At 37.7% G+C, this 25,428-nt stretch overlaps 1 protein-coding gene across 1 annotated transcript in view; it reads right to left on the bottom strand.

Moving 5' to 3' along the window:
- NEK5 (NIMA related kinase 5) overlaps positions 1–25,428 on the bottom strand; it is a gene marked incomplete at its 5' end in the record, with an annotated part of 80,404 nt that overhangs the window by 17,447 nt on the left and 37,529 nt on the right. Inside the window, 6 exon segments of the mRNA XM_023731506.1 lie at positions 12,465–12,531; positions 14,990–15,012; positions 15,014–15,172; positions 19,950–20,083; positions 21,659–21,740; positions 21,813–22,013. Coding sequence (XP_023587274.1) covers positions 12,465–12,531; positions 14,990–15,012; positions 15,014–15,172; positions 19,950–20,083; positions 21,659–21,740; positions 21,813–22,013 — 666 coding nt within the window.

The raw sequence follows: 25,428 nt of genomic DNA, 5'->3' as shown, positions 1-25,428 counted from the left end.
GGAAACAACCTAGGTGCCCATCAACAGACAAATGGATAAACAAATTATGGTATACTCACACAATGGAATACTACACAACAATAAAGAACAACAATGAATCCGTGAAACATAACGTGAAGGAATCTGGAAGGTATTATGCTGAGTGAACTTAGTTGCAAAAGGACAAATATTGTATAACTCCACTATTATGAGAAATCAAGAAAAGGTTTAAACACAGAAGAAAACATTCTTTGATGGTTACAAGGGTGGAGAGGGAGGGAGGGGGTATTCACTAACTAGAAAGTAGACATGTATTACCTTAGGTGAAGGGAAAGACAGCACACACTACAGGGGAAGTCAGCACAACTGGACTAAACCAAAGCTAAGCAGTTTCCTGCATACAACCAAATACTTTGAGGGACAGAGTTTCAGGGGCTGGGGTCTGAGTTCTATGGTTTCAGGGGACATCAAGGTCAATGGGCATAACAAAGTTTTGTCAGAAAATGTTCTGCATCCCACTTTGGTGAGAGGTGTCTGGGGTCTTAAAAGCTAGTGAGCAGCCACCTAAGATGCATCAATTGGTCCCAACCCACCTGGAGCAAAGAAGAATGAAGAACACCAAAGTCACAAGGAAAGTATTAGCCCAAGAGACAAAAAGGGCCATATAAACTAGAGACTGCAACAGCCTGAGACCAGAAGAACTAGATGGTGCCCAGCTACCACCAATGACTGCCCTGACGGGGAACATGACAGAGAGCCCCTGATGGAGCATGAGAAAAGTGGGGTGCAGAACTCAAATTCTAGTAAAAAGATCAGACTTAATGGTCTGACTGAGACGGGAGGAACCCCAGAAAGAATGGACTATGGGACATAAAATGATACTCACGAAGAGTGTGCTTCTTAGCTCAAGTAGATACATGAGACTAAATAGGCAGTTCCTGTCCAGAGGTGAGATGAGAAGGTAGAGGGTCAGGAGCTGGTTGAATGGACACGGGAAATCAGGGGTGGAAAGGAGGAATGTGCTGTCACAGTATAGGGAGAGCAATTATGGTCAAAGTATGAATAAATTTTTGTATGAGAGACTAAAAAAAAAAAGACATCCTTGGTCTTGCAAGATTCTACCATGCGATCTCCAGCATCATTTCTATCACTAAGGCCATATTTTCCAACTACTGATCCTTCTTCTTTGTTTCCAACTTTCACATTCCAATCACCAGTAATCATCAATGCATCCTGATTGCATGTTCAATCAATTTCAGACTGCAGAAGTTGGTAAAAATCTTCAATTTCATCATCTTTGGCCTTAGTGATTGGTGCATAAATTTGAATAATAGCTGTATTAATTGGTCTTCCTTGTAGGGGTATGGATATTATCCTATCACCGACAGTGTTGTACTTCAGGATAGACATTGAAATGTTCTTTTTGAGGATGAATGAAATGCCATGCCTCTTCAATTTGTCATTCCCAGCATAGTAAACCACACGATTGTCTGATTCAAAATGGCCAAGACCAGTCCATTTCAGCTGCCTAGGATATCGATGTTTATATGTTCCATTTCATTTTTGAAAATTTCCAATTTTCCTAGATTCATATTTTGTACATTCCACATTCTGATTATTAATGGATGTTTGCAGCTGTTTCTTCTCATTTTGAGTCATGCCACATCAGCAAATGAAGGTCCCAAAAGCTTGACTCCATCCATGTCATTAAGGTCAAATATACTGTGAGTAGGCAGCTCTTCCTCAGTCATCTTTTGAGTTACTTCCAACCTAAGGGACTCATCTTCCGGCACTATATCAGACAGTGTTCCACTGCTATTCGTAAGGTTTTCATTGGCTATTCTTTTTCAGAAGTACACTGCCAGGTCCTTCTTCATCGTTTGTCTTAGTCTGGAAGCTCAGCTGAAACTTGTCCACTGTGGGTGACCCTGCTGGTATTTGGATACTGGTAGCAACACCCAAGCCACTACAGTACAACAAACTGACAGATGCATAGCCAGATATAAAAAGGGAAAGTACATGAAGGTGGGTGAGAGCTCCAGTGATCCTGAAAACCACAGAGATGGGAAGAAGCCAGGAACAAGTGACGGGACTACTCAGTAGTGGCGGTACCTGACCATTTGGACAGGAAATTCACACTGAACAGTAAAACCACAGAGTAACAACTAGAGGTCCCCTACCCAGCCAGTCTCTGTGCAGCACCACCCCCAAATTTGATCAGGCCAAGCCCTGATTGCCTGGCACAACTTAGCAAGAGCGCCCCTGCACCCATCCCAGTGACAGGCAAGTGCACTCCCCACCCAGCAATGGTCAGGCGTGCTCACTGCACCCCCACCTGGCAACTGGCGGTGCTACCCTGTGCTGCCCACCCAGCAACCAGTGGCAAGCTCACACACCATCTGACCGACTAGTGACCCACAGGCGCACTGACGGCACCCACTGCCCAGTGACTGGCAGGTGTGCTCCTCGCACTCCCACTCGTGACGGGCACCCTGCACCACCTCTCAGCAACCAGCAGTTGCGCCCCTTCTCCCAGCTCAGCGACTAGCAGGTGCACCCCCATGCACTCTTCCAATGACCACACAGCACAGCCCAGCAGACACACTCCCTTACCAGGGACCAACTGGTGCATCCTGGCAGATGCCACCTGCATCCCCACCCAATGATGAGCAGGTGATCTCTCTCCCCTCACTCAATGACCGCCCAGCTAGGGCAATACCCATCCCATACCCAGCCAGTTCCCACAGGCCAACTGCACATGCACTGAGACACACTGATCTCCCCCAACCTACTGAGACACCAATTCATGCATGCACAGAGGGCTTACCCCATCCATTTGGGTAGCACTGCCTCCCTGTGGCTATGAACATGACCTACCTTGCTCTCCAGCTGACACACTAACTGCTAGCACTAACGCGGAAGGACCACACTGTCCCACAAAAGCTGTGGAGGGACCCTGACCACACAACACTTGCTGTATCACATCAGAGAAGGGACCTGCTCTCATACCTCCACTCAATCTTGTAAGGAAAGACATACATACATAACAACAGAGGATTCACATGTATGTGCAACCCACCATACCCACTAGTGAAAGAAAATCACACCCAGTCAACCAACACCACCAAAGTCACACATAGACCAGTTCCACAAAGCAACAACAATTAAAATAATACAAAGGAAGAAAGATATTCTAAAGACAAAGAGAAGAAACAAAGCTCCTGATATATTAAAAACAAAACAACACACAAAAAATTAGGGCAACCAAACATACAATCAATTAAGAAATATGTAAATAAATAAAATAACACCTTAATGCCTCAGAGATGGCAGTCAATAACAAATCATATAAAGAAACGTGGTAAGATGGCTCAAGCAAGTGAGCAAAATAAAGAGAAGGAAAACCTTTCTGAGTAAGGACTGATAATAGAACTACCTGACAAGGAATTCAAAAGACTAATATTTAGACTTCTCAAAGGGATCAAGAAAAACACAGAAAAAAACCTAGAAGAATTCAGGAAAACAATACAAGAACAAAATGACAAACTCAGCATACAAATAGAAACCACACAAAAGCAACAACTAGAAATTCAGAAGCTTAACAAAATATCAGGAATAAACAACTCAATGGAATGACACAGAAGTAGAATTGAATCAATGGAAGGAAGAATCAGTGAAATGGAGGACAAATCCCTTGATACTAATTTGTTTGAGGTACAATCAGAAAAAAGAGTGAAGAAAAACAAAGAAAGCCTAAGGGTTATGTGGGACACCATCAAGAGAAATAATTTACACATACTAGGAATTCCAGACATGAAAGGGAGAAAAAAGACTATGGAGAGAATTTTTCAAGGTCTAATGGCAGAAAACTTCCCAAATATCATGAAAGATGAGAAGATTTCCATCCAAGAAGCTCAATGAACCCCTAGAGTATAGACCCCAAAAGAAATTCACCAAGACTTACCATAATCAAACTTTTCCAAACCAAAGACAAAGAATTTTGAGAGCAGGTCGTGAAAAGCGAAACATCACTTACAATGGAGCATCAATAAGACTAAGCAGTGATTTCTCATCAGAAACCATGCAGGCAAGAAGGCAATTAGATGACATACACAAGACGGCAATGGGATGAAAGAAAAGAATTGCCAACTAAGAATCATATATCTAGCAAAACTGTCTTCTGAAAATGAGAGTAAAATTAGGACATTCCCACATAAGCAGAAATTAAAGAATTTGTAACCACGAGACTATCCCTTCAAGAAACAACATCAGACAACTTGAGATAGAGACACAACACCCAGACACCAAGCCACGTAAAAACTTCACAAAAGTAAAACAAAGATGCAGAATTGATAACAGGGATATCTGGAGATATTAAGTTGTAAACCAAAACTTCAAAACAGAAGGGGGAATAAATGGTGTAGTTATAGAACTTCCACATGGAGAGGAAGTCAAGGTTATTTCAAGGTATAACAGACTGTTCTCCATATAGGAGATGTCTCGGTCATCTAGTGCTGCTATAACAGAAATACCACAAGTGGATGGCTTTAACAAAGAGAAATTTATTCTCTCACAGTCCAGTAGGCTATAAATCCAAATTCAGGGCATCAGCTCCAGGAGAGGGCTTTCTCTTCCTGTCAGCGCTGGAGGAAGGTCCTTGTGATGCATCAGTCTTCCCTTGGCCTGGGAGCATCTCAGCGCAGGAACCTCAGGTCCAAAGGATGCACTCTGCTCCCAGCACTGCTTTCTTGGTCGTGTGAGGTTCCCATGTGTCTCTGGTCACGTCTCTCCTTTGTATCTCAAAAGAGATTGGCTTAAGACACTATCTAATCTTGTACACCTCATCAGTATAACTGCTGCTAATCCATCTTATGAGATCATAGTGATTGAATCTGCAACACATTAGGAAATCACATCAGATTACAAAATGGTACACAATCATACAATACTAGGAATCATGACCCAGCCAAGGTGACAGATATTTTGGGGGGACACAATTCAATCTATGACAGGAGGATAAAGGTAAACTTCAGGGTAACCACAAAGAAAATTAATAAATCTACTCACCAAAATAAAGATGAAGAAAATTTAGAAAAGACTCAATAAACACAAAAACAACAATAACAAATCATAGGAAAAGAAAATCCATATACAAAAAGAACTTAGCACAGAAAATTAGGAACAAAGAAACCATGAACACCACAAAAAGTACAACAAAATGGCAGCAGCGAATTCATACCTATCGATAATCACACTGAATGTAAATGAATTAAAAGCATCAGTCAAGAGGCAGAGACTGGAAGAATGAATAAAAAACATGATCCATCAATATGCTGTCTACAAGAGATGCACCTTAGACACAAAGACATAAATAGGTCAAAAATCAAAGGATGGAAAAAATATACCAAGCAAACAGTAACCCAAGGAGACCAGGAATGGCAATATTAATTTCTGACAAAACAGACTTTAAGTCAAAATCCATTATAAGAGACAAAGAAGGACATTATATAATGATTAAAGAGTCAATTCATGAAGAAGACATAATAATAAGTATTTACACACCCAATGCCAGAGCTCCAAAATTTACCAAAAAAGAAAAAAAAATTAACTGAAAAGAGAAATAGACAGTTCTACAATTGTAGTAGGAGACTTTAACACACCACTTTCACTGATGGAAAGAACAACTAGAAAGAAAATCAACAGAGATACAGAAGATCTAAATAACACTATTAATCAACTCAACCTCATAGACATATATATATAGAACACACCACCCAATGCACATTCTCCTCCAACCCACATGAAACATTTTCCAGAATAGACCATATTTTAGGCCACAAAGCAAGCCTCAAAAATTCGAAAGATCAAAATTATACAAAGCATCTTTTCTGACCATAATGGTATAAAACTAAAAATTAATAACAGGAAGAACAAGGAAAATAAATTAAATGCATGGAATCTAAATAACACATTACTAAAAAACCACTGGGTCATAAATGAAATAAAAATTGAAACTAAAAAAATACTTATAATTAAATAAGAATGAAAACACAACATACCAAAACTTTGGGACACAGCAAAAGCTGTGCTCAGAGGAAAATGTATAGCAATAAATGCATACATTAAAAAAGAAGAAAGATCCAATATCAATAACCCAAGAAATTGAACAAACAACAAAGGAAGAGCAAAAGAAGACCAAAGCTACCAGAAGAAAGGAAATAATAAAAGATCAGAGCAGAAATAAATGAAATAGAAAACAGAAAAAACAATAGAAAGAGTAAACACAACTGGAAGTTGTTTCTTTGAAAGGATGAATAAAATTGACAAATCACTGGCCAAATTGACAAAGGAAAAATAACTAGAAGATGTAAATAACCAAAATTAGAAATGAAACTGGTGACAGATCCAACTGAGATAAAGAGGATAATAACAAAATATTATGAAAAACTGTACTCCAACAAATTTTAAAACCTAGGAAAAATGGACAAATTTCTAGAAACACACCACCTACAAAAACTAACACAAATAGAGGTAGTAAGTCCAAGCATACCCATAACAAAAGAAGAGAATGAAGATGTCATCAAAAAAACTCCCAGGAAAAAAAAAAAGCCCCAGCCTAGATGTTTTCAGTGGGGGATTCTACCAAACATTCAGAGAAGATTTGACACCAATTCTACTAAAAATCTTCCAGAACATAGAAAAAAGAAGGAATACTCCCTAATTCATTCTATGAAGCCAGCATAACCCTGATACCAAAGCCAGGTAAAGACATCACACATAAAAGAAAATTACAGACTAATATCCCTCATGAATATAGATGCCAAAATTCTAGCCAACAGAAACAACAGAATGTCAAAAAAATAATACATCATGAAGTATTCACACCAGTAATGCAAGGGTAATTTAACATTAGAAAATCAATCAATGTAATTCATCACATAAATAAAACAAAGGAAAAGAATCACATGATGATCTCAATTGATGCAGAAAAAGGCATTTAATAAAATCCAGTAGCCTTTCCTGATAAAAACTCTCAGGAAAATAGGAATATAAGCAAAGTTCCTCAATATAATTAAGGGCATATATGCACAATCAACAGCCAACATTATTCTCAATAGTGAAAGACAGAGCCTCCCTTTTGAGAATGGGAATGAGATAAGGATGCCAGTTATCATAATTCTTATTCATTATTGTACAGGAAGTCCTAGCCAGAGCAGTAAGGCAAGAATAAAAAAGGGGGAGTATCTAAATTGGAAAGGAAGAGGTAAAACTATCCCTATTCAGAGATGACATGATCCTTCCTATACAAAGAAAGTCCCAGAGATTCCACAAGAAACTTACTGAATATAATAGAAGGATTCAGCAAAGTGGCAGGGTACAAAATCAACACACAAAAATCAGTTGGGTTCCTTTACACTAACAAGGAGAACTCCGAAAAAGAAATCAAGAAAACAGTACCATTTACAATAGCCCCTAAAAGGATAAAATACCTAGGAATAAACCTAACCCAGGATGTAAGAGATCCATACAATGAAAACTTTAAAACACTACTGCAAGAAACTAAAAGAGACCTACATAAATGGAACAACATTCCATGATCATGGACTGGAAGACTTAACATTGTGAAAATGTCAATACTACCCAAAGCTATCTATAGATAGAAAGAAATCTCAATCAAAATCCCAACAACATTCTTTACTGAAATAGAAAAACTAATCACCAACTTTATATGGAAAGGAAAGAGGCCTCGAATAGCCAAAGGAATATTGAAGAAGACGAATGAAGCTGGAGGCCTCACATTTCTTGATCTAAAAATATACTATTCACCACAGTAATCAAAACAGCTTCATGCTGGTTCAATGACAGACACATAGACCAATGGAATAAAATTGAGAACTCAGAACTAAATCCATCCATCTAAGGGCAGCTGATTTTAGACAAGGGGTCAAAGTCCATTCAATGCAGAAGAAAAAGTCTCTTCAACAAATGGTTCTGGCAAAACCGGATATCCATTTGCAGAAAAATGAAACAGGATGCATACCTCACATTAGACACAAAAACTAACTGAAAATGGATTAAAGACCTAAATTTTAATGTTAAAACCATAAAGTTCCTGGGAGATAACATAGGGACAAAACTATGGCACCCATTTTTTTTTTTCAGAAATAGACTATTAAACACAACTACAAATGCACGAACAACAGAAAAAAAATTAGACAACTGGGACCTCCTAAAAAGTAAATACTTACGCTCATCAAAAGACCTTATCAAAAGAGTAAAAGACAACCAACAGACTGGGAAAAAAATCTTTGGGAAAAACATATCTGATAAGGGTCTAATCTCTAAAATATATAGACAACTTCAACAACTCAACAAAAAACAGATAAATAATCCAATCAAAAAATGGGCAAAGGACATGACAGACATCACCAAAGAGCACAATCGGTCGGCCAAAAACACATGAAAAGATGCTCGCAAACATTAGCCATTCAAAACCCAAAAACTCGTTGCTGTCGAGTTGATTCCAATTCATAGTGACCCTATAGGACAGAGTAGAACTGTCCTATAGGGTGTCCAAGGAGTGGCTGGTGAATTCAAACTTCTGACCTTTTGGTTAGCAGCCGTAGCTCTTAACCACTGCACCACCAGGGCTCCCAATAGCCATTAGAGAGATGCAAATCAAAACCCTGCAAAACTGGCACTGATCAAAAAAACAGAAAACAACAAATGCTGGCAAGGTTGTGGGGAGATTGGAACTCTTAGACACTGCTGGTGGGATTATAAAATGGTACAACCATGACGGAAAATGGTATTGCACTTCCTCAATAAGCTAGAAATAGAAATACCTTATGATCCAGCTATGCCATTCCTAGGTATATATACTAGAGATCTAATAGCAGTGACACAAACAGACATATGCACACCTATGTTCATTATTCACAATAGAAAAAGATGGAAACAAGTGCCTATCAATGGATGAACAGATAAACACATTGTGGTACATACATACAATGGAATACTATGCAGCTATAAAGAATAATGATGAGTTCTGGAAACATCTTATAACATGAATTAATCTGGAGGACATTATGCCAAGTGAAATAAGTCAATAACAAGGATAAATATTGTATGGTCTTACATTTGTAAAAAGACACAGAAAACCACATTCTTTAATGGTTACCAGGAATGGGAGAGGGAGAAGAGGGAAGCACTTTCTATATAGTAGACACATGTTATTTTGGTGAAAGGAGAGGCAATACCTAACATGGGTGAAATCTGCACTATCTGACCAAGGTAAATGATGACACTAAGAAGTACACAAGAATAAGGGACAATTTTGGTAAATGTTATAACATACACAATTTTGCAACAACAGTAATAACAACCAAAAAATATGCATGTGGTTACATAGGAAGATACGTAAGCATATACGTGTATAAGAAGGCACATGTGAGTATACAGGTGTGCATGCATAGGTGTAGCTGTAGGCATATGTATATATGTTTGTGTGTGCTGCATATATGTTCATATATATAATAAAGCACATAGGGGGCACACACATAAGTCTAAGATACTTCTGAGACATAAGCAAACACTTGACAGGATTTAGTGGGTTTGAAGGCTTAGGACCATAGTCTCATGGGACAACTGAGTCAATTGTCATAATATAGTTCATAAAAAAAATGTTCTACATCCTAGTTTAGTCAGTAGCGTCTGGAGTCTTAAAAGCTTGCAAGCAGCCATCTAAGATATAACTATTGGTCTGTACTAGTCTGGAACAAAAGAAAAAGAAGGAACCCAAAGACTGAAAGAAGAAACTAGTCTACAAGACTAACAGCCCACATGAACCACAGCCTCATCTATTCTGAGACTAGAAGAACTAGATGGTGCCCAGCTACCACTACTGACTGTTCTGACCAGGGGCACAACAGACGGTCCCAGATAGAAGGCAGAAAAATGTAGAACAAAACTCAAATTCCTAAAAAAGGCCAGACTTACTGGGTTGGTAGAGACAAGAGGAACCCCCAAGACTATTGCCTGGAGATACGCTTTAAACTTGGAACTGAAGCCACTCCCGGAAGTCACCTTTCATTCAAATAACAGATTGGCTCATAAAATAAACAATATGACCCGGGAGTACAATGTTCCTTTAAATAATCATCTATATGAGACCAAACAGTCAACATTTACCCTAAAGCAAAGATGAGAAGTTGGGGGGGGTGGGGGCAGGAAAACTTAGATTAATGGAAATAGGACAACCAGAATGGAAATAATGAGAATGCTGACACATTGTGAAAAATGTAACCAATGTCACTGAACAATATGTATAGAAATTGTTAAATGGGAACCTAATCTGCTGTGTAAACTTTCATCAAAAACACAATAAAATATTGTTTTAAAAATGTATTATAAATCTACAATAATCAAAACAGTGTGGTACTAGTATAACAATAGACATACAGACTAAAGGAACAGAATTGAGAATCCAGAAATAAACATCTATGGTCAATTGATGTTCGACAAGTTGCCACATCCATTCAATGGAGAAAGAATAGTCTTCTCAATAAATGGTGCTGGGACAACTGAATCTCCACATGCCAAAGAATGAAGCTGGATCTGTATCTCATACCATATATGAAAATTAACTCAAAATGGATGAAAGATCTAACTATAGGAACTAAAACCATAAACCCCTTAGAAGAAAACAGGGTAATGCTTTGGGACCTAGTTTTCACCAATGGATTCTTAGATATGACACCAAAAGCATGAGCAACAAAAACAAAATAGATAAAACAGACTTCATCAAAATTAAGAGATTTTGTGCATCAAAGGATTTTCCTAAGAAAGTGAAGAGGCAACCTACAGAATGGGAGAAAATATTTGGTAGCCATATATCTGATATAAGGGTTTAATATCTAGACTATATAAGGATTTATGCAATTCAACAAAAAGACAAAGAACCCAATTTAAAAAATGGGCAAAGAACTTAAATAGACATTTCTACAAAGAAGACATACAAATGACCAACAAGCACATGAAAGTATGCTCTACTTCATTAGTGTCTTCATCTAGTGCTGCTATAACAAAAATACCACAAGTGGAGGGCTTTAACAAACAGAAATTTATTCTCTCACAGTTTAGGAGGCGAGAAGTCCAAATTCAGGGCACCAGCTCCAGGGGAAGGCTTTCTCTCTCTGTCAGCTCTAGGGGGGAAGGTCCTTGTCATCAATCTGCTCCTGGTCTAGGAGCTTCTCAGCGCAGGGACCCCAAGACCAAATGACTTGCTCCATTCCTGGCTCTTCTGCTTGGTGGTAATGAAGTCCCTCTCCTCTCTGCTGGCTTCTTTTATATCTCAAAAGAGATTGACTCAAGATACAACCTAATCCTATAGATTATGTCCTGCCTCATTAACATAACTGTCTCTAAATCCTGCCTCATTAACATCATAGAGGTTAGGATTTACAACACACAGGAAAATTACATCAGATCACAAAATAGAGGACAACCACAAAATACTGGTAATCATGGCCTAGTCAAGTTGACATATATTTTCAGGGGACACAACTCAATGCATAACAATTAGTCATTATGGAGATATAAATCAAAACCACAATGAGATACCACTTCACACCCACTAGGATAGTTATTATCAGAAAAACAGAAAATAACAAGTGTTGTTGAGGATGTAGAGAAATCAGAACACTCTTCCACTGCTGGTGGGTTTTAAAATGGTGCAGTCACCGTGGAAGACATTTTAGGAGCTCTCAAAAAGTTAAACATAGAATTACCACATGGCCCAGCAATTCCACTCATAGGTATATACCCAAAATAATTGAAAGCAGGTACTCCAATAGATACTTGTTCACCAATGTTCATTACAGCATTATTACAATAGCCAAAAGATGGAAACAACCCAAGTGCCTACCAACAGATGAATGGATAAACAAAATGTGCTACACACATACAATGGATTATTAGTCACTCATAAAGAGAAACAAAGTGCTGATACATGCTACAACATGGATGAACCTTGAAAACATTATACTAAGTGAAGTAAGTCAACCATGAAAAAATAAACACTGTATGATTCCATTTATATGAAATATCTAGAAGAGGAAATGCACAGAGATGAAAGTTTATTAGTGGTTACCAGGGGACAGTGGGAGAGGGGAATGGGAAGTTATTGCCTAAGGGGTACTGAGTTTCTGTTTGGGGTGATAAAATTTTTTTTGGAAATTGATAGTGGTGACGGGCACACAACATGGCGTCATTAATGGCACTGAACTGTACACTTAAGACTGGCTGAAATAGCAAACTTTACAATATATATTTACCATAATAAAAAAAAAAACTAGGGGGAAGGGGAGAAGAATCTTTGACCATCTATGTGGAATGAACTTTGTTTTAAGGATACATGAATATCTATAGACAGAGAAACTATTAGGAAATTACTGATTGCCTCTCATATTTGGTATTTCACTTACCAATTGCTTTTCCACTTTCAACTTATATTGTTGAGCTTCAAATTTCCTCTGCAGATACTCAGGAGACCTTATAGAATAAGAATGTTCAGCTTGAATAGATATTTTAACTAGTCTTAAATTTTGATTTGACAAATGGATTTTCAGCTTAGTAATGGGATTCACAATTCACCTATGGCTTTAAATTCCAAGCTCAAGAAAGAGTTTAAAGTTACAGAATGTTTACATTGGAAAAGAAAATCTTTAGAATCAAGAGGAAAGCAGTTAAAGAGAGAGTAACAATTAGGGATACAGAATGGGATGAAATAGGAAAATATTCCGATCCAGCGATTTTTCTTCAGGGCAGGAATCAGTCTTTCCATGGTCTACAATATGTTGGAAAACGTAACCCACACCCCGGATGTTCTTATGCTTTGTCTAGCTCTCCCTGCAGCCACGCCCTGCCTTATTTAACTCAAGGTCGCTCATCTGTGGCCTGCACACTAGGCTCCTTGGAGCAGGAAGGTGTCCACTCCTTTCCTTTACTTCTCACGCTGGCATACCAATGCTTAATGAATCCATGAGGGATGCTTTAGCTGTCTCTCTAAGTGATTACGGTATTTTGTCAGTACAATTCTGGTCAAACCATTTGCAGGTTTATACCTACATTCTATATATCTATCTTTTTTTTGCAGAATTTCCTGCAAAGAATTTCTGTAATTACTGATTACTAAATAAAAACTCCCACCCTTCAGATCACAGTAGAAACTACATGATGAAGTGTTTTGGAATATCAATAACTTCCAGGGCTCCACAGGCAGAACCTCCATTTCAGAAATCTCTCCTTTAGGATCATGATGAGCAGTCCCAGTTTAGAAACAGGCAGCTGTAAAGTGAATTGTACAACTGCAATTAATAAGTCAGTTGTTTAGAAATATGTCAAAATGGCAAGCTAGTTAAGGTCTCTGAGTTTTACTTTCTCATCTGTAAAATGGGCACAATTATCATAATGTCTCTGGGATTATATGAGGACTAGAAGAGAATAGGTCAGTGAAGATGTCTGGCTAGTGTCTGACATAGATAGTGCTTGAGTCAGATGAGGGCTTAGTGCAGAACTACTCTCAGAATGTAACCGGCACATGTAACAATATCTCTATGAAAAAACTATTCAGAGTCATCCAGGGGCTGTCCAAAAGATACCCACGCCACACTACATACCTGTAAGATTTCTCTTCCTCCACACAGAGATATCAAGACTTGATTCCCAAGGCCTGGAATCAGGGCTCCAGCAGAGAAAAAGTGGAGTTGGGAGTGGGGAGCGAGGGTAATGATAGAACAATGGGGAGAGGTCGTCAGAGGTAGGGGAGCATCGCGAAATGCAGCAGGATGTGCAGACTCTGATGGGTAGCAGCACACAGGGAAGAGAAGGAGCTTTCCAACATTTTATGCGAAGGGTTGGAAGATAAAGGCAGATATAATCAAAATAACTAACAGTTTGACAACTATCATATCTAGACAAAGAATGGAAGATGCACTTCCGGTGGCTGAGAAAACGGAAAGGGCATTTTGTTTGTATGTAAAACACATGTCGCTTGTTAACTGAGGCCTATGTGGATGTTATGATTTGAACTAATGGAACACGTAATTTTTGATGATCATGGGGGAATTCAACATGTGTTATGAAGGTGGACAAAACCATAAAGTAGAACCCAATATCTTTAAAAATAAAACCTCTGCTTTTCCCATACCCATTTCTGAGGAATTCATTCTTGCATCACTCTTGCTTATCTAATTTTCACTGGCTATCTGATGATTCACCCTTATATAGTATTTTGTATTTTTTATGATCCACCCAAAATGTCAACAATAAATAGCCACAGTCACCAAACGTTAGCAAATTTCCAACCTTGGAAGAAAAAATTGTGATGGCAAGAACATTTTTACAAAATTATTCTCAGCCTTACGTCTTCAGGCCTGTAGGTGGGTGTCAATTATTTAGACTCAGGAACACTTGACAGTGTGGAAAAAACAACTGAGAATTTGTAGATCTGCAGAAATTTGTTATGGAGTAAACTTTTTGAAAATCTACCATAGGAACAGTTTATATTATTTTCTTTCTAATACATCTATGTTCTGAAAATTCCAAGAATACAAATGCTGAGTAAAATATTACATTTAACTTTTCAAAATGTCTCCAATGATAGTTTTATTATAATAATTAGATTATTAAAAAATGAAACATATACAGCTATTTTCATCACTTCCAGATAGTGTAATTTACTAGAAGGAAGAAAAAATATTAAAAATTCAAGAGTAGGAGTCTGTGCCCACAGTTAAATGGCTACACGAATAAGAAGACAAGTTAAAAATTAGACTTTGAGATGAAAAAGGGTCAAGGAAGCTGTGAATTAAGTGTTTAAAATGCACAGTATAGAAGTTATTCCTAGACTATTTGTTTTAGGAGAATTTGGAAGGATTTCAGAATAAAGAATGTGGACATATAAAGATATTTTCAGAGTACCAAAGTTTAAGTTAGACTGTGACATTACCCTTGGCCTGGTGATGGACTGCAGCTTTTTTTCTCGGTTATAATTCCCAATGCTGGTGTCTTTTTGAGGAACGTAGTGATGACTTGGTTCATGGGCGGTCTTCCTCAACAAGTCAAGTCGAGCATAATAATAATCATAATGTTCATACACTACAGCAAGCTTAAGCCTTTCTACCATTTTCATCTGAGGAAGGTTTAAAAATATATAATAATTGACAGTTTCTTAACAACCATAGCTAAGACAAAGCATTGAAGGTATATTTTTGTTGTTTTTACTCTAGACTTGTTTTCAGAGCAAAATAATCTTAGAGCCCCCAAATCCTAGAACCAAAAAAGACCTTACACGTCTAAGTACTGTAACACAGTCATCTTAAGTCCTGTAATTCAGTCAGCTAAGTACTGTGATACAGTCGTCTAAGTACTGTAACACAGTCATCTAAGTACTGTAACACTGTTGTTTAAGTACTGTAATACAGTCATTTAAGTGCTGTAGTACAGTAGTTTAAGTAATACAGTGGTTTAAGTACTGTAATACATTAGTTTATTTGTTAAGGTATGGATGTGAATCACCCATAATTCAAGGCTAGTATGTGAAAAATATAACTATTGAGTATGCCTAGCCAACCCAAGATCTGAAACTAAACTCCAAATCATTGTTTTTTTATTTTTCATAAAGCTATTTATACCTCATTGTACTTTATGGGAGAATAAATGCTGCTGTGCAATTCACATTTAGTCAATTTATCAGGAACTAAAAATGTCACAAATCCTCAAATTGTGACATTTTTAGTTCCTGATAAATTGACTAAATGCAAAATGGCATCATGACTTGAAGAGAAGAAGACGCTGAGTTATTCAGATTCATTCTTCCAGAGAAAACACAGGGAAGGTCATTTAACAGCTGTGACAGGCATATTACCATCTCAATCTACAGTGGCTACACCTTACCACCCTCCCCAAACAGAAGAGGAGGAGAACCAGAGACAAAATACGTCAGCAGTTAGAGACCAAAGTTTATTAGTGGATACCAGGGTTGAGAAGGAGGGGGAAAGGCGAAATTTTAGTTTAGGAGGCAATGAGTTTCCATTAATGATGGTGGAATAATTCGGAAATGGATACTGGTAATGGCTGCACAACATGATGAATGCAATTAATGTCACCAAATTGTACCTGTAAAAAATGTTCCGATATGAACAGGCACTTCACCAAAGAAGACATTCAGGTGGCTAACAGATATATGAGGAAATGCTCACGCTCATTAGCCATTGGGGAAATGCAAATCAAAACTACAATGAGATACCATTTCATCCCAACAAGGCTTAATCCAAAAAACACAAAATAATAAATGTTGGAGAGGATGTGGAGAGACTGAAACACTTATACACTGCTGGTGGGAATGCAAAATGGTATAACCACTTTGGAAGTCGATTTGGCACTTCCTTAAAAAGCTAGAAATAGAAGTACCATACGATCCAGCAATCCCACTCCTTGGAATATATCCTAGAGAAATAAGAGCCATCACACAAATAGATATATACACACCCATGTTCATTGCAGCAATGTTCACAATAGGAAAAATGTGGAAACAACCTAAGTGCCCAATAACGGATGAATGGATAAACAAATTATGGTATATTCACACAATGGAATACTAGGCCATGATAAAGAACAACAATGAATCCGTGAAACATCTCATAACATGGCTGAATCTAGAAGGCATTATGCTGAGTGAAATTAGTCACAAAAAGACAAATATTATATAAGACTACCATTATAAGAATTCAAGAAAAGATTTAAACACAGAAAAAAACATTCTTTGATGGTTACGAGGGGAGGGAGGGAGACAGAGGGGAATTCACTAACTAGATAGTAGACAAGAATTATCTTAGGTGAAGGAAAGGACAACACACAATACAGCGGATGTCAGCACCACCGGACTAAACCAAAAGCTAAGAAGTTTCCTGAACACAGTCAAACACTTCGAGGGACAGTATAGCAGGGGCGGGGGTCTGGGGACCATGGTTTCAGGGGATATCTAGGTCAACTGGCAAAACAAAGCATATTAAGAAAATGTTCTGCATCCCACTTTGGTGAGTGGCATCTGAGGTCTTAAAAGCTTGCTAGCAGCCATCTAAGATGCATCAATTGGTCCCAACCCACCTGGAACAAAGAAGAATGAAGAACACCAAAGACACAAGGAAAATATTAGCCCAAGAGACAGAAAGGGCTGCATAAATCAGAGACTCCATCAGCCTGAGACCAGAAGAACTAGATGGTGCCCGGCTACCACCAATGACCGCCCTAACAGGGAACACGACTGAGAGTGCCTGATGGAGCAGGATGATGCAGAACTCAAATTCTAGTAAAAAGACCAGACTTACTGGTCTGACTGAAACTAGAGGAACCCCAGAAAGACATGGTCCCTGGACTCTGTGTTAACCCAGAACTAAAACCATTCCTGAAGTCAACTCTTCAGACAAAGAATAGACTTGACTGTAAGACATAAAATGATACTCATGAAGAGTGTGCTTCTTAGCTAAAGTAGATACATGAGTCTAAAGGGGTAGCTCCTGTCCAGAGGCAAGATGAGCAGGCAGAGAGGGTTAGGAGCTGGTTGAATGGACACGGGAAATTCAGGGTGGAAAGGAGGAATGTTTGGTCACATTATAGGGATAGCAACTAGGGTCACATAACAATATGTGTACAAATTATTGTATGAGAAACTGACCAGAGCTGTAAACTTTCACCTAAAGCACAATAAGAAAAAATTGTTTATAAGTTACCAAAGTTGATGCAGCTAGTAAGTAACAGGGTTGCAATTTTAATCCACTTCAGCTACATTCAGAGCCTTTCTTAAATACGCTGCTTTAGTGCCTAGCATCTCAACAAATACTAATTTATCTATCAGAAAAAAAAAAGTGTTCTGGAAAATGTTTTGGTTTTTACACAGTATTTTTACCACAATTAAAACAATAAAAAAAAAAAAAAAAACAGTACATCAACAGAGTTGGGTAGTGGCCGCTGAGCTAGAAGACAAGAATTAGACCAAATTAAGTTATGAAAACCAGTCAAGCTCTTGTTGTTCTTGCTAAATAGCAAAGACAGCACAATTTAATATTAACTGTGACAACAGACTACTTAACGATCGATCATAAAAGAGAAAATGGTCAAACTACTTGAAAGACGTAGGAACTAGTACTTGGGAATATGAATAGCCAAACAAATCGTTATAAATGAAATTTATTCACAAAGAAGTGACAGGCTATCTTCTTTGTTCACATAATGAATATTCATTCACATAGTCTTTTTTAACATAATATTCTTTGTTCACATAATGCTGTGTGGTTTATGTTAGATCGAACCATATGAAATTGTAGATATTCAATATTTAACTTACTAAAAATGGTACTTTCATACAATTCTATTTAAATATTAAAGTAAATGTACAAAATTTGGTTTATTAGTCTAAACATGAATTCTGTATCTGTTTTTAAAATCTTTTAAAGTGTGAAGTCGTTTTCTTAGTTTTACAATCTTACCTTTATACAACCCAAAAAGAAGTGGTCACTAATTACTTGTTGAAATATGGTTTGAAATACAGAAGAGTATTGGAAGGAAATAAACAGCTTCTTTGGAAGTTCCCTAAAATCTCAAATGGTAATGGGAACATCAGAGGGGTTCCTGTGGAAACCCATTTATTTCATTGCATTAGCAAAAGTTTTTCAAAGGATTAGGAAAATATCAGTTTGCTCGACAGTTCTCCTAACTTAATCTACTCTCTAATCTTTTAGATGTTTTTTCTCCCCTGCAGGTCTGCTACAGAGTATTCTGAATTACAACATATTTTTCTTATTTCTTTCAAAAACTTAAATCTCATTGTAGCAAACAAAGGGCAATAATTTAACCAATAGTTTCTAAAACTATACATCAACAAATTTTCTAAAATGTCTACATATCAAGTAAACACTTAGTAAACGCACTTCCAAATGGTTCTCTATTTATACCATGAGCCTTCTTGAAAAATACAATTCTTCAATTAAAAGACAACGGACATTTTATCATTTATATACTAGAAGTATTTCATTTGCATGAACTAAAAGATTCAACATCCTGCTGGAGTGGATTAAAATATCTAAGCATAAAGAATCCCTAGGAAAAGATCAATCACTAGATAACGAAACTTCTGACTCACACGTAACACATGAGAACTAAGGGTGTAAGTGTAGTGTCTTGGCTGCTGGCCACTCACTTGTATACAGAGAAAATCCTTATTTATTTAAAGAAACTAGAAGACTTTCAAAAGAGTCCTGGTGGTACAACTATTAAGTCCTCAGCTGCTAAACTAAAGATTGGTGGTTCAAACCTGCCCAGCAGCTCCATGGGAGACAGAGCTGGTGATCTGCTCCCATAAAGATTACAGCCTAGAAAACCCTATGGGGCAGGTCCACTCTGTAACATGAGGTCACTATGAGCCAGAATCCACTTTACGGCACCCAACAACAACAACAAAAGAAGACTTATAGTTATAAAAAGGAAAAATAAATAAATAAAACTAATGTAGAGAATACTTGTAAGGGAACAGACAGTAATGCTTTTTAAAAATGTAACAACTAGAAGTTGCCCAATAAAGTGCCACTTCAATGCCATTAATAAATGATGTTTTATAAACACAAAACCAGTGGACCACAAATTAATGAACATGTACAGGTGAGTCTGACAGAATATAAACCAAAAAAACAAACCAGCTGCCATATGGTGACCCCATGTGTGTCAGAGTGGAACTGTGCTCCACAGGGTTTTCAATGGCTGCTGTTCGGAAGCAGATCACCAGGTCTTTCTTCCCAGGTGCCTCTGGGTGGACTCGAACCTCCAACCTTTTGGTTAGCAGGGAGCACGTTAACTATTTGCACCACCCAGGGAAACGTGCTAAAGACCCGGGGTGGGGGGTTTAGACAACTTACAGATGGCGGCTTCTGGACTCCAGCTGGTGGTCTCCATTCATTTCTACGTAATGTGTCCTTCCTTTTCATTGGCACTGATGTCCTTGGTCTTGGTGGGCACTTTCCTTGGAGTCTTACTTTCTGTACTTTTGAATCTTATTTAACCAAAATAAAACAACTTCGATTTTTAAAAACTCCCACACCTTTAATACCAGTGCTGGTGAGAGTATGAACACATTAAGTTTACTCTAGCCATAGACATTTATACCCAGGAAGAGAAGTGCTGATGGAAAATTACCATGCATTTTCTTGACTAGAGAAAATCATTTTTCCCAGGGTTCCTTTATATATTTCTAGAAATACATAATACTACTTTAAAAAAATTTTAGGAATTAATCTTAACATTTACAGAAAAGATATGCGTAGAATAATGGCACAGTAATTAAATGCAGTCATCAGAGCTCAGGTTAACAGGCCACACCATTCATGTCACATTGTTGTTTTTATGAGTAGGAGTTTAAATGTGTTTGTCTTTGCCTTCATCAGAATGTCTTCCTGTTTTCCTATATTAGGAATGTAGACATTGTTCTGTCTCTCATCCTCTACTTACCCACTTTCTAAACATTCTCCATCTACACTGATAGATAACAATGCCAGATCAAATTAAACATGAGAAAGACACTCATTCATTTTCCTTCTGTAACATTCTTCAATTTTAGTTTCTCTATCACAGGAAGAGAACATGTCCCTATCACTGATTTCTTGCATCAAATTTCTACTCCTCCTGATCCTTTAAGTCCTTTATCGCCCAGTCCTGCTGCCCTTACTTTCACAGCATCTTACTGAATTAGTAATTTTCTCTTTCTTCCAGCAGCTATCACCTAGCCTATTCTTCTTAATATCTCTTTCTCTCTCCTTTCTTTCTCCTACACACACACACAAACACACTTGCAGCACTTCATCAGTTGATTCCTGACACCACCAGTAAAAGTTTTTTCTCTACTTATCATTACCAAAAAGTATTACCTGCTTTTTTGAGAGTCACATGGCATTGGTTCTCACACTTGGATTATATCCAAGATCCTGACCTTAGCTCCAATGGGTTACCCAACAGGCCTTTGCAAGAGAATTCTCAACCACCAGTCATCCTCTCTATTTCACAAAAACAAGCCCCTTCTCATCATCCCAAGACTGTCTGTGAACCTTCTCCCACTCTCAATCCTTTCCCTATACAAAAGCTAAGTTTGGATTCTACCTCTTCAAGCATCTCTTTTACTAGCAAGTCTACTGCTTCATGAAGCTTTCCTGACTAAGGAAAGAGAGGAGATGACTCTTCTAGGTCATGCATGAGCTATGAGCTAGATATGTTGTTGTTGCTGTTGTTAGGTTCTGTTGAGTCAACTCTGACTCATAGCAACCCTATGTACAACAGAACAAAACATCGCTTGGTCCTGTGCCATCCTAATGATCGTTATGCTTGAGCCCATTGTTGTAGCCACTGTGTCAAACTATCTCATCAAGAGATGAGCTAGATATACAACTTCTCAAATTTGTCCATTAGTTACCATTTGACAAGATAATTTTTCTTCTACTTAGACTGCTCATATTTTTTTAAATGTCCCTGTTCAATATATTTGGTAGAATTTCCCCACTAATGCCATCAGCCATAATTCACTGCGTGAGACATGTGTAATAAGTGCTTTTTGGTTGCATAGTTGAATTATTCTTACCCTGGACCACCTTCCCAGGAGGTCGTGAAGATGAAGATCTTGCTCTGTGTATGAGTGCGTGACTGAATTCTTCCTGTATGACCTAAAATGGAAATTATGTGTCACTGATAACCAAAATCTCTGAAAATCTAAACAGAGTCACCTCAGAACTCACCTCAGGATCCAAGTATTTGGCAATGAGATTCTCTAAAAAGGGTCTTTTCAAAATGGAATTAACAGATGGTCGATCTTGAGGAGATACTTTAAATAGCTGACGTATCAAAGACTGTAGCTCACGAGAAAAACTTGGAGATACTGGGGCAAAATGTGCTTGACAAATCTTCAGAACCAGCTGGTATAAGTTGTTACCCTCAACCTGAAAGGACAAGGAACAATGATACTAAATCAGAGAAAAGTTATACTAGTATTCAGAGTAATAAATATATCAAGAAGCAAAACAATGTCTTTAAGCCTCCATTAGAAGCACCTATAGTCCATGCTAAATTGTTTTTATCAACTAATATCTCATTAGTAAATATTACAGGCAGTTATTCAACAAGGTGCCATGTTATGTAGAACAAGAATCTTTTCACTTTTAATTTTTTATTGTCAAAACAATAGTTATTCACTATAAAAAACTGGAAGATATAAGAAGTTACAAACAGGAAAAATATAATTTCACCACTCAGGTAAATTTCCTCCAAGTAGTTTTTAAAATAATGTTTCTTTTATAGAGTTGTGGGGGCACTTGACTTTGGATCATATGTTAGATGATATTATGAAATTATTGTTAAATTTCTTAGCTATAATAATGATACTGTTGCTATGTATGAAAATGCTCATTTCCATAGGAGATATATATGGAAATAAAAAAGAATAAAGTGTCAAAAAAAGAAGAATCTATGTAGAACATTAAAATGGACTGCCTAATAAAAAGTCTAAAGAAGCTAAAATATGAAGAGAAATCCTCTAAACTCAATTATTTCCACCAACAATAGCAGTTACATGATCAATGATCCAAACCTATACTCAGTTCTAAAATGTTGTGAATTTCTAAAATCTTATTAAGAAACATTTATGTAAAATGCCCATTTGAAGAAAACGGTCCTGACCTACTATGCAAAACAAATAAATGAAAATAATCATGATGCAAATCTTACCAGTTTGTTGTGAAGGTTAGAAATACCATATGTCTCTGACATATTCCTGGGAATCTAGAAGGCCCTGTGCATTTTCAGGACTGTGTGCATGCCCAAAAGAGCCCTGAGAAGGTCCAAAGCTCTTATCTCACCTCTGGCTGACCTTGAGGTTCTGTGCAAATAGGCTAAGATGGAGTTGTAACCTGCCTGCCTGAGCATTGAATGTATGTCACAACATACAAACAGAGCCGCTCAACAAAAGCTGGGAGACCTTTTGGTTGCAGGCATTAAAAAATCTCAGTCTAATCATTCACTGACCCCTAAGCTTATTGAGCAGAAATTTAAGTGGCCACATGTGACAAAACACACAGACTTGTTAGGGCTTGCATTGTGTGTGTCAACTTGGCTAGGCTATGATTTCCAGTATTGTGTGGTAGTCCTCCATTCTGTGATCTAATGTAATTTTCCTATGTGTTGTAAATCCTAACTTCTATGATGTTAATGATGCAGGATTAGAGGCAGTTATGTTAATGAAGCAGGACTCAATCTACAGAATTAGGTTGTATCTTGAGTCAATCTCTTTTGAGATATAAAAGAGACAAGCAAGCAGAGAGGAGGGGGGACCTCATACCACCAAGAAAGAAGAGCCAGGAGTGGAGTGCATCCTTTGACGCAGGGTCCCTGCACCTAGAAGCTCCTAGACCAGGGAAAGATTGATGACAAGGACCTTCCTCCAGAGCTGGCAGAGAAAGAAAGCCTTCCCCTGGAGCTGGCACCCTGAATTCAGACTTCTAGTCTCCTAAACAGTGAGAGAACAAGCTCTGTTTGATAAAGCCATCCACTTGTGGTATTTCTGTTATAGCAGCAACTAGATAACTAAGACAGAATTTGGTACCAGGAGAGTGGGGTGCTGTGCTAACAGATACCTGAGATGTGGAAGTGGTTTTAAAACTGTGAATGGGTAGAGGTTGGAAGAGTTTTAAGGTGCCTAACAGTAAATACCTAGATTGCCCTTAACAGACTGTTAGTGGAATTATGGACATCAAAGGCAATTCTAGCCAGGGCTCAGAAGGAAGTGACGAGAGCTGTAACACTGGAGATGGCGCAGACGGCGAGAAGCAACAGCACAGAAGTGACGGCAGCAGAACCAGGAGACTGGCAGTAATGGAGAAATAGAGAAACAAACAAAAAAAAAAATAAGACCTACAGAAAAGAAGTAACAAAATGGCATACATAAATCCTATCTTATCAGTAATTACATTAAATACAAATCAAAAGACAGAGATTGGCAGAATAATCCATCTATATGCTGACCACAAGAGACACCATTTAGATTCAAGGACAGAAATAAGCTGCAAATAAAGGATGGAAAAAAATGTATCACGCAACCAGTAACCAAAAAAGAGTTGTAGTGGCCACACTAATATCAAAAAACTAGTCTTAAAGAGAAAAATTGTTACTAGAGACAAAGAAGACATTTATAATGATAAAAGGATCAATTCATCAAGAAGATATAACATTTATAAACACATATGAACCTAACAGCAGAACCCCAAAATACATTAATCAAAAGCTAACAGAATTGAATGGAAAAATAAACTGTTTAATAATATTAGTTGGAGACATCAATAGCCCACTTTCAATAATGGATAGAACAACTAGGCAGAAGATCAACAAGGAAATAGAAGATTTGAACAATTCTGTAAACCAAATATATGCATGTGAAAGCTGGACAATGAATAAAGAAGACTGAAGCAGAATCGACACTTTTGAATTATGGTGCTGGTGAAGAATATTGAGTATAACATGGACTGCCAAAAGAACGAACAAATCTGTCTTGGAAGAAGTACAGTGAGAATGCTCCTTAGAAGAAAAAATGGTGAGACTACATCTCACATACTTTGGACACGTTATCGGAAGGGATCAACCCCTGGAGAAGGACATCCGGCTTGGTAAAGCAGAGGGTCAGTGAAAAAGAGGAAGACCCTCAATGAGATGGACTGACACAGTGGTTGCAACAATAGGCTCAGGCATAACAACGATTGTGAGGATGGCGTAGGACCGGGCAGTGCTTCGTTCTGTTGTACATGGGGTCGCTATGAGTCGGAACCAACTTGACGGCACCTAACAACAACAACAACGTAAACAAAATAGACCTAACAGATATGTATAGAACACTCCACCCAATATCAGTAGAATACACATTTTTCTTAAGTGCATATAAATGAGATCATCAACAAGTCAATAAATTTAAATGGACCAAAATCATACAAAACATGTTCTCTGACCACAATGGAATGAAATTAGAAATCAATAACAAAAGGAATTTAAGAAATTCACAAATATCTGAAAAATAGACAGTATACTTCTAAATAATCAATGGTTCAAAGAAGAAAGCCACAGGGAAATTAGAAAATACATTGAAATGAATGAAAACAGGAATACTACATACCACAAGTTATGGGATGCAGCTAAAGCAGCATTAGAGGAAATTTTTGGCTGAAATGCCTAAATTAAAAAAGAAAAATGATCTCTAATCAGTAGCCTAACATTCCACCTTAAGAAACTAGCAAAAGAAAAGCAAACCAAACCCAAAGAAGCCAAGGAAAAAAATGATAAGAGATTGGAGTGGAAATTAATGAAACAGAGACT

The sequence above is a fragment of the Trichechus manatus genome, unplaced genomic scaffold, assembly GCF_000243295.1.
Source record: "Trichechus manatus latirostris isolate Lorelei unplaced genomic scaffold, TriManLat1.0 scaffold00044, whole genome shotgun sequence".
In the NCBI taxonomy this organism is placed as follows: domain Eukaryota; kingdom Metazoa; phylum Chordata; class Mammalia; order Sirenia; family Trichechidae; genus Trichechus; species Trichechus manatus.
The sequence above is the reverse complement of the archived record's forward strand: the minus strand, read 5'-3'. Positions and strand labels throughout refer to the sequence as shown.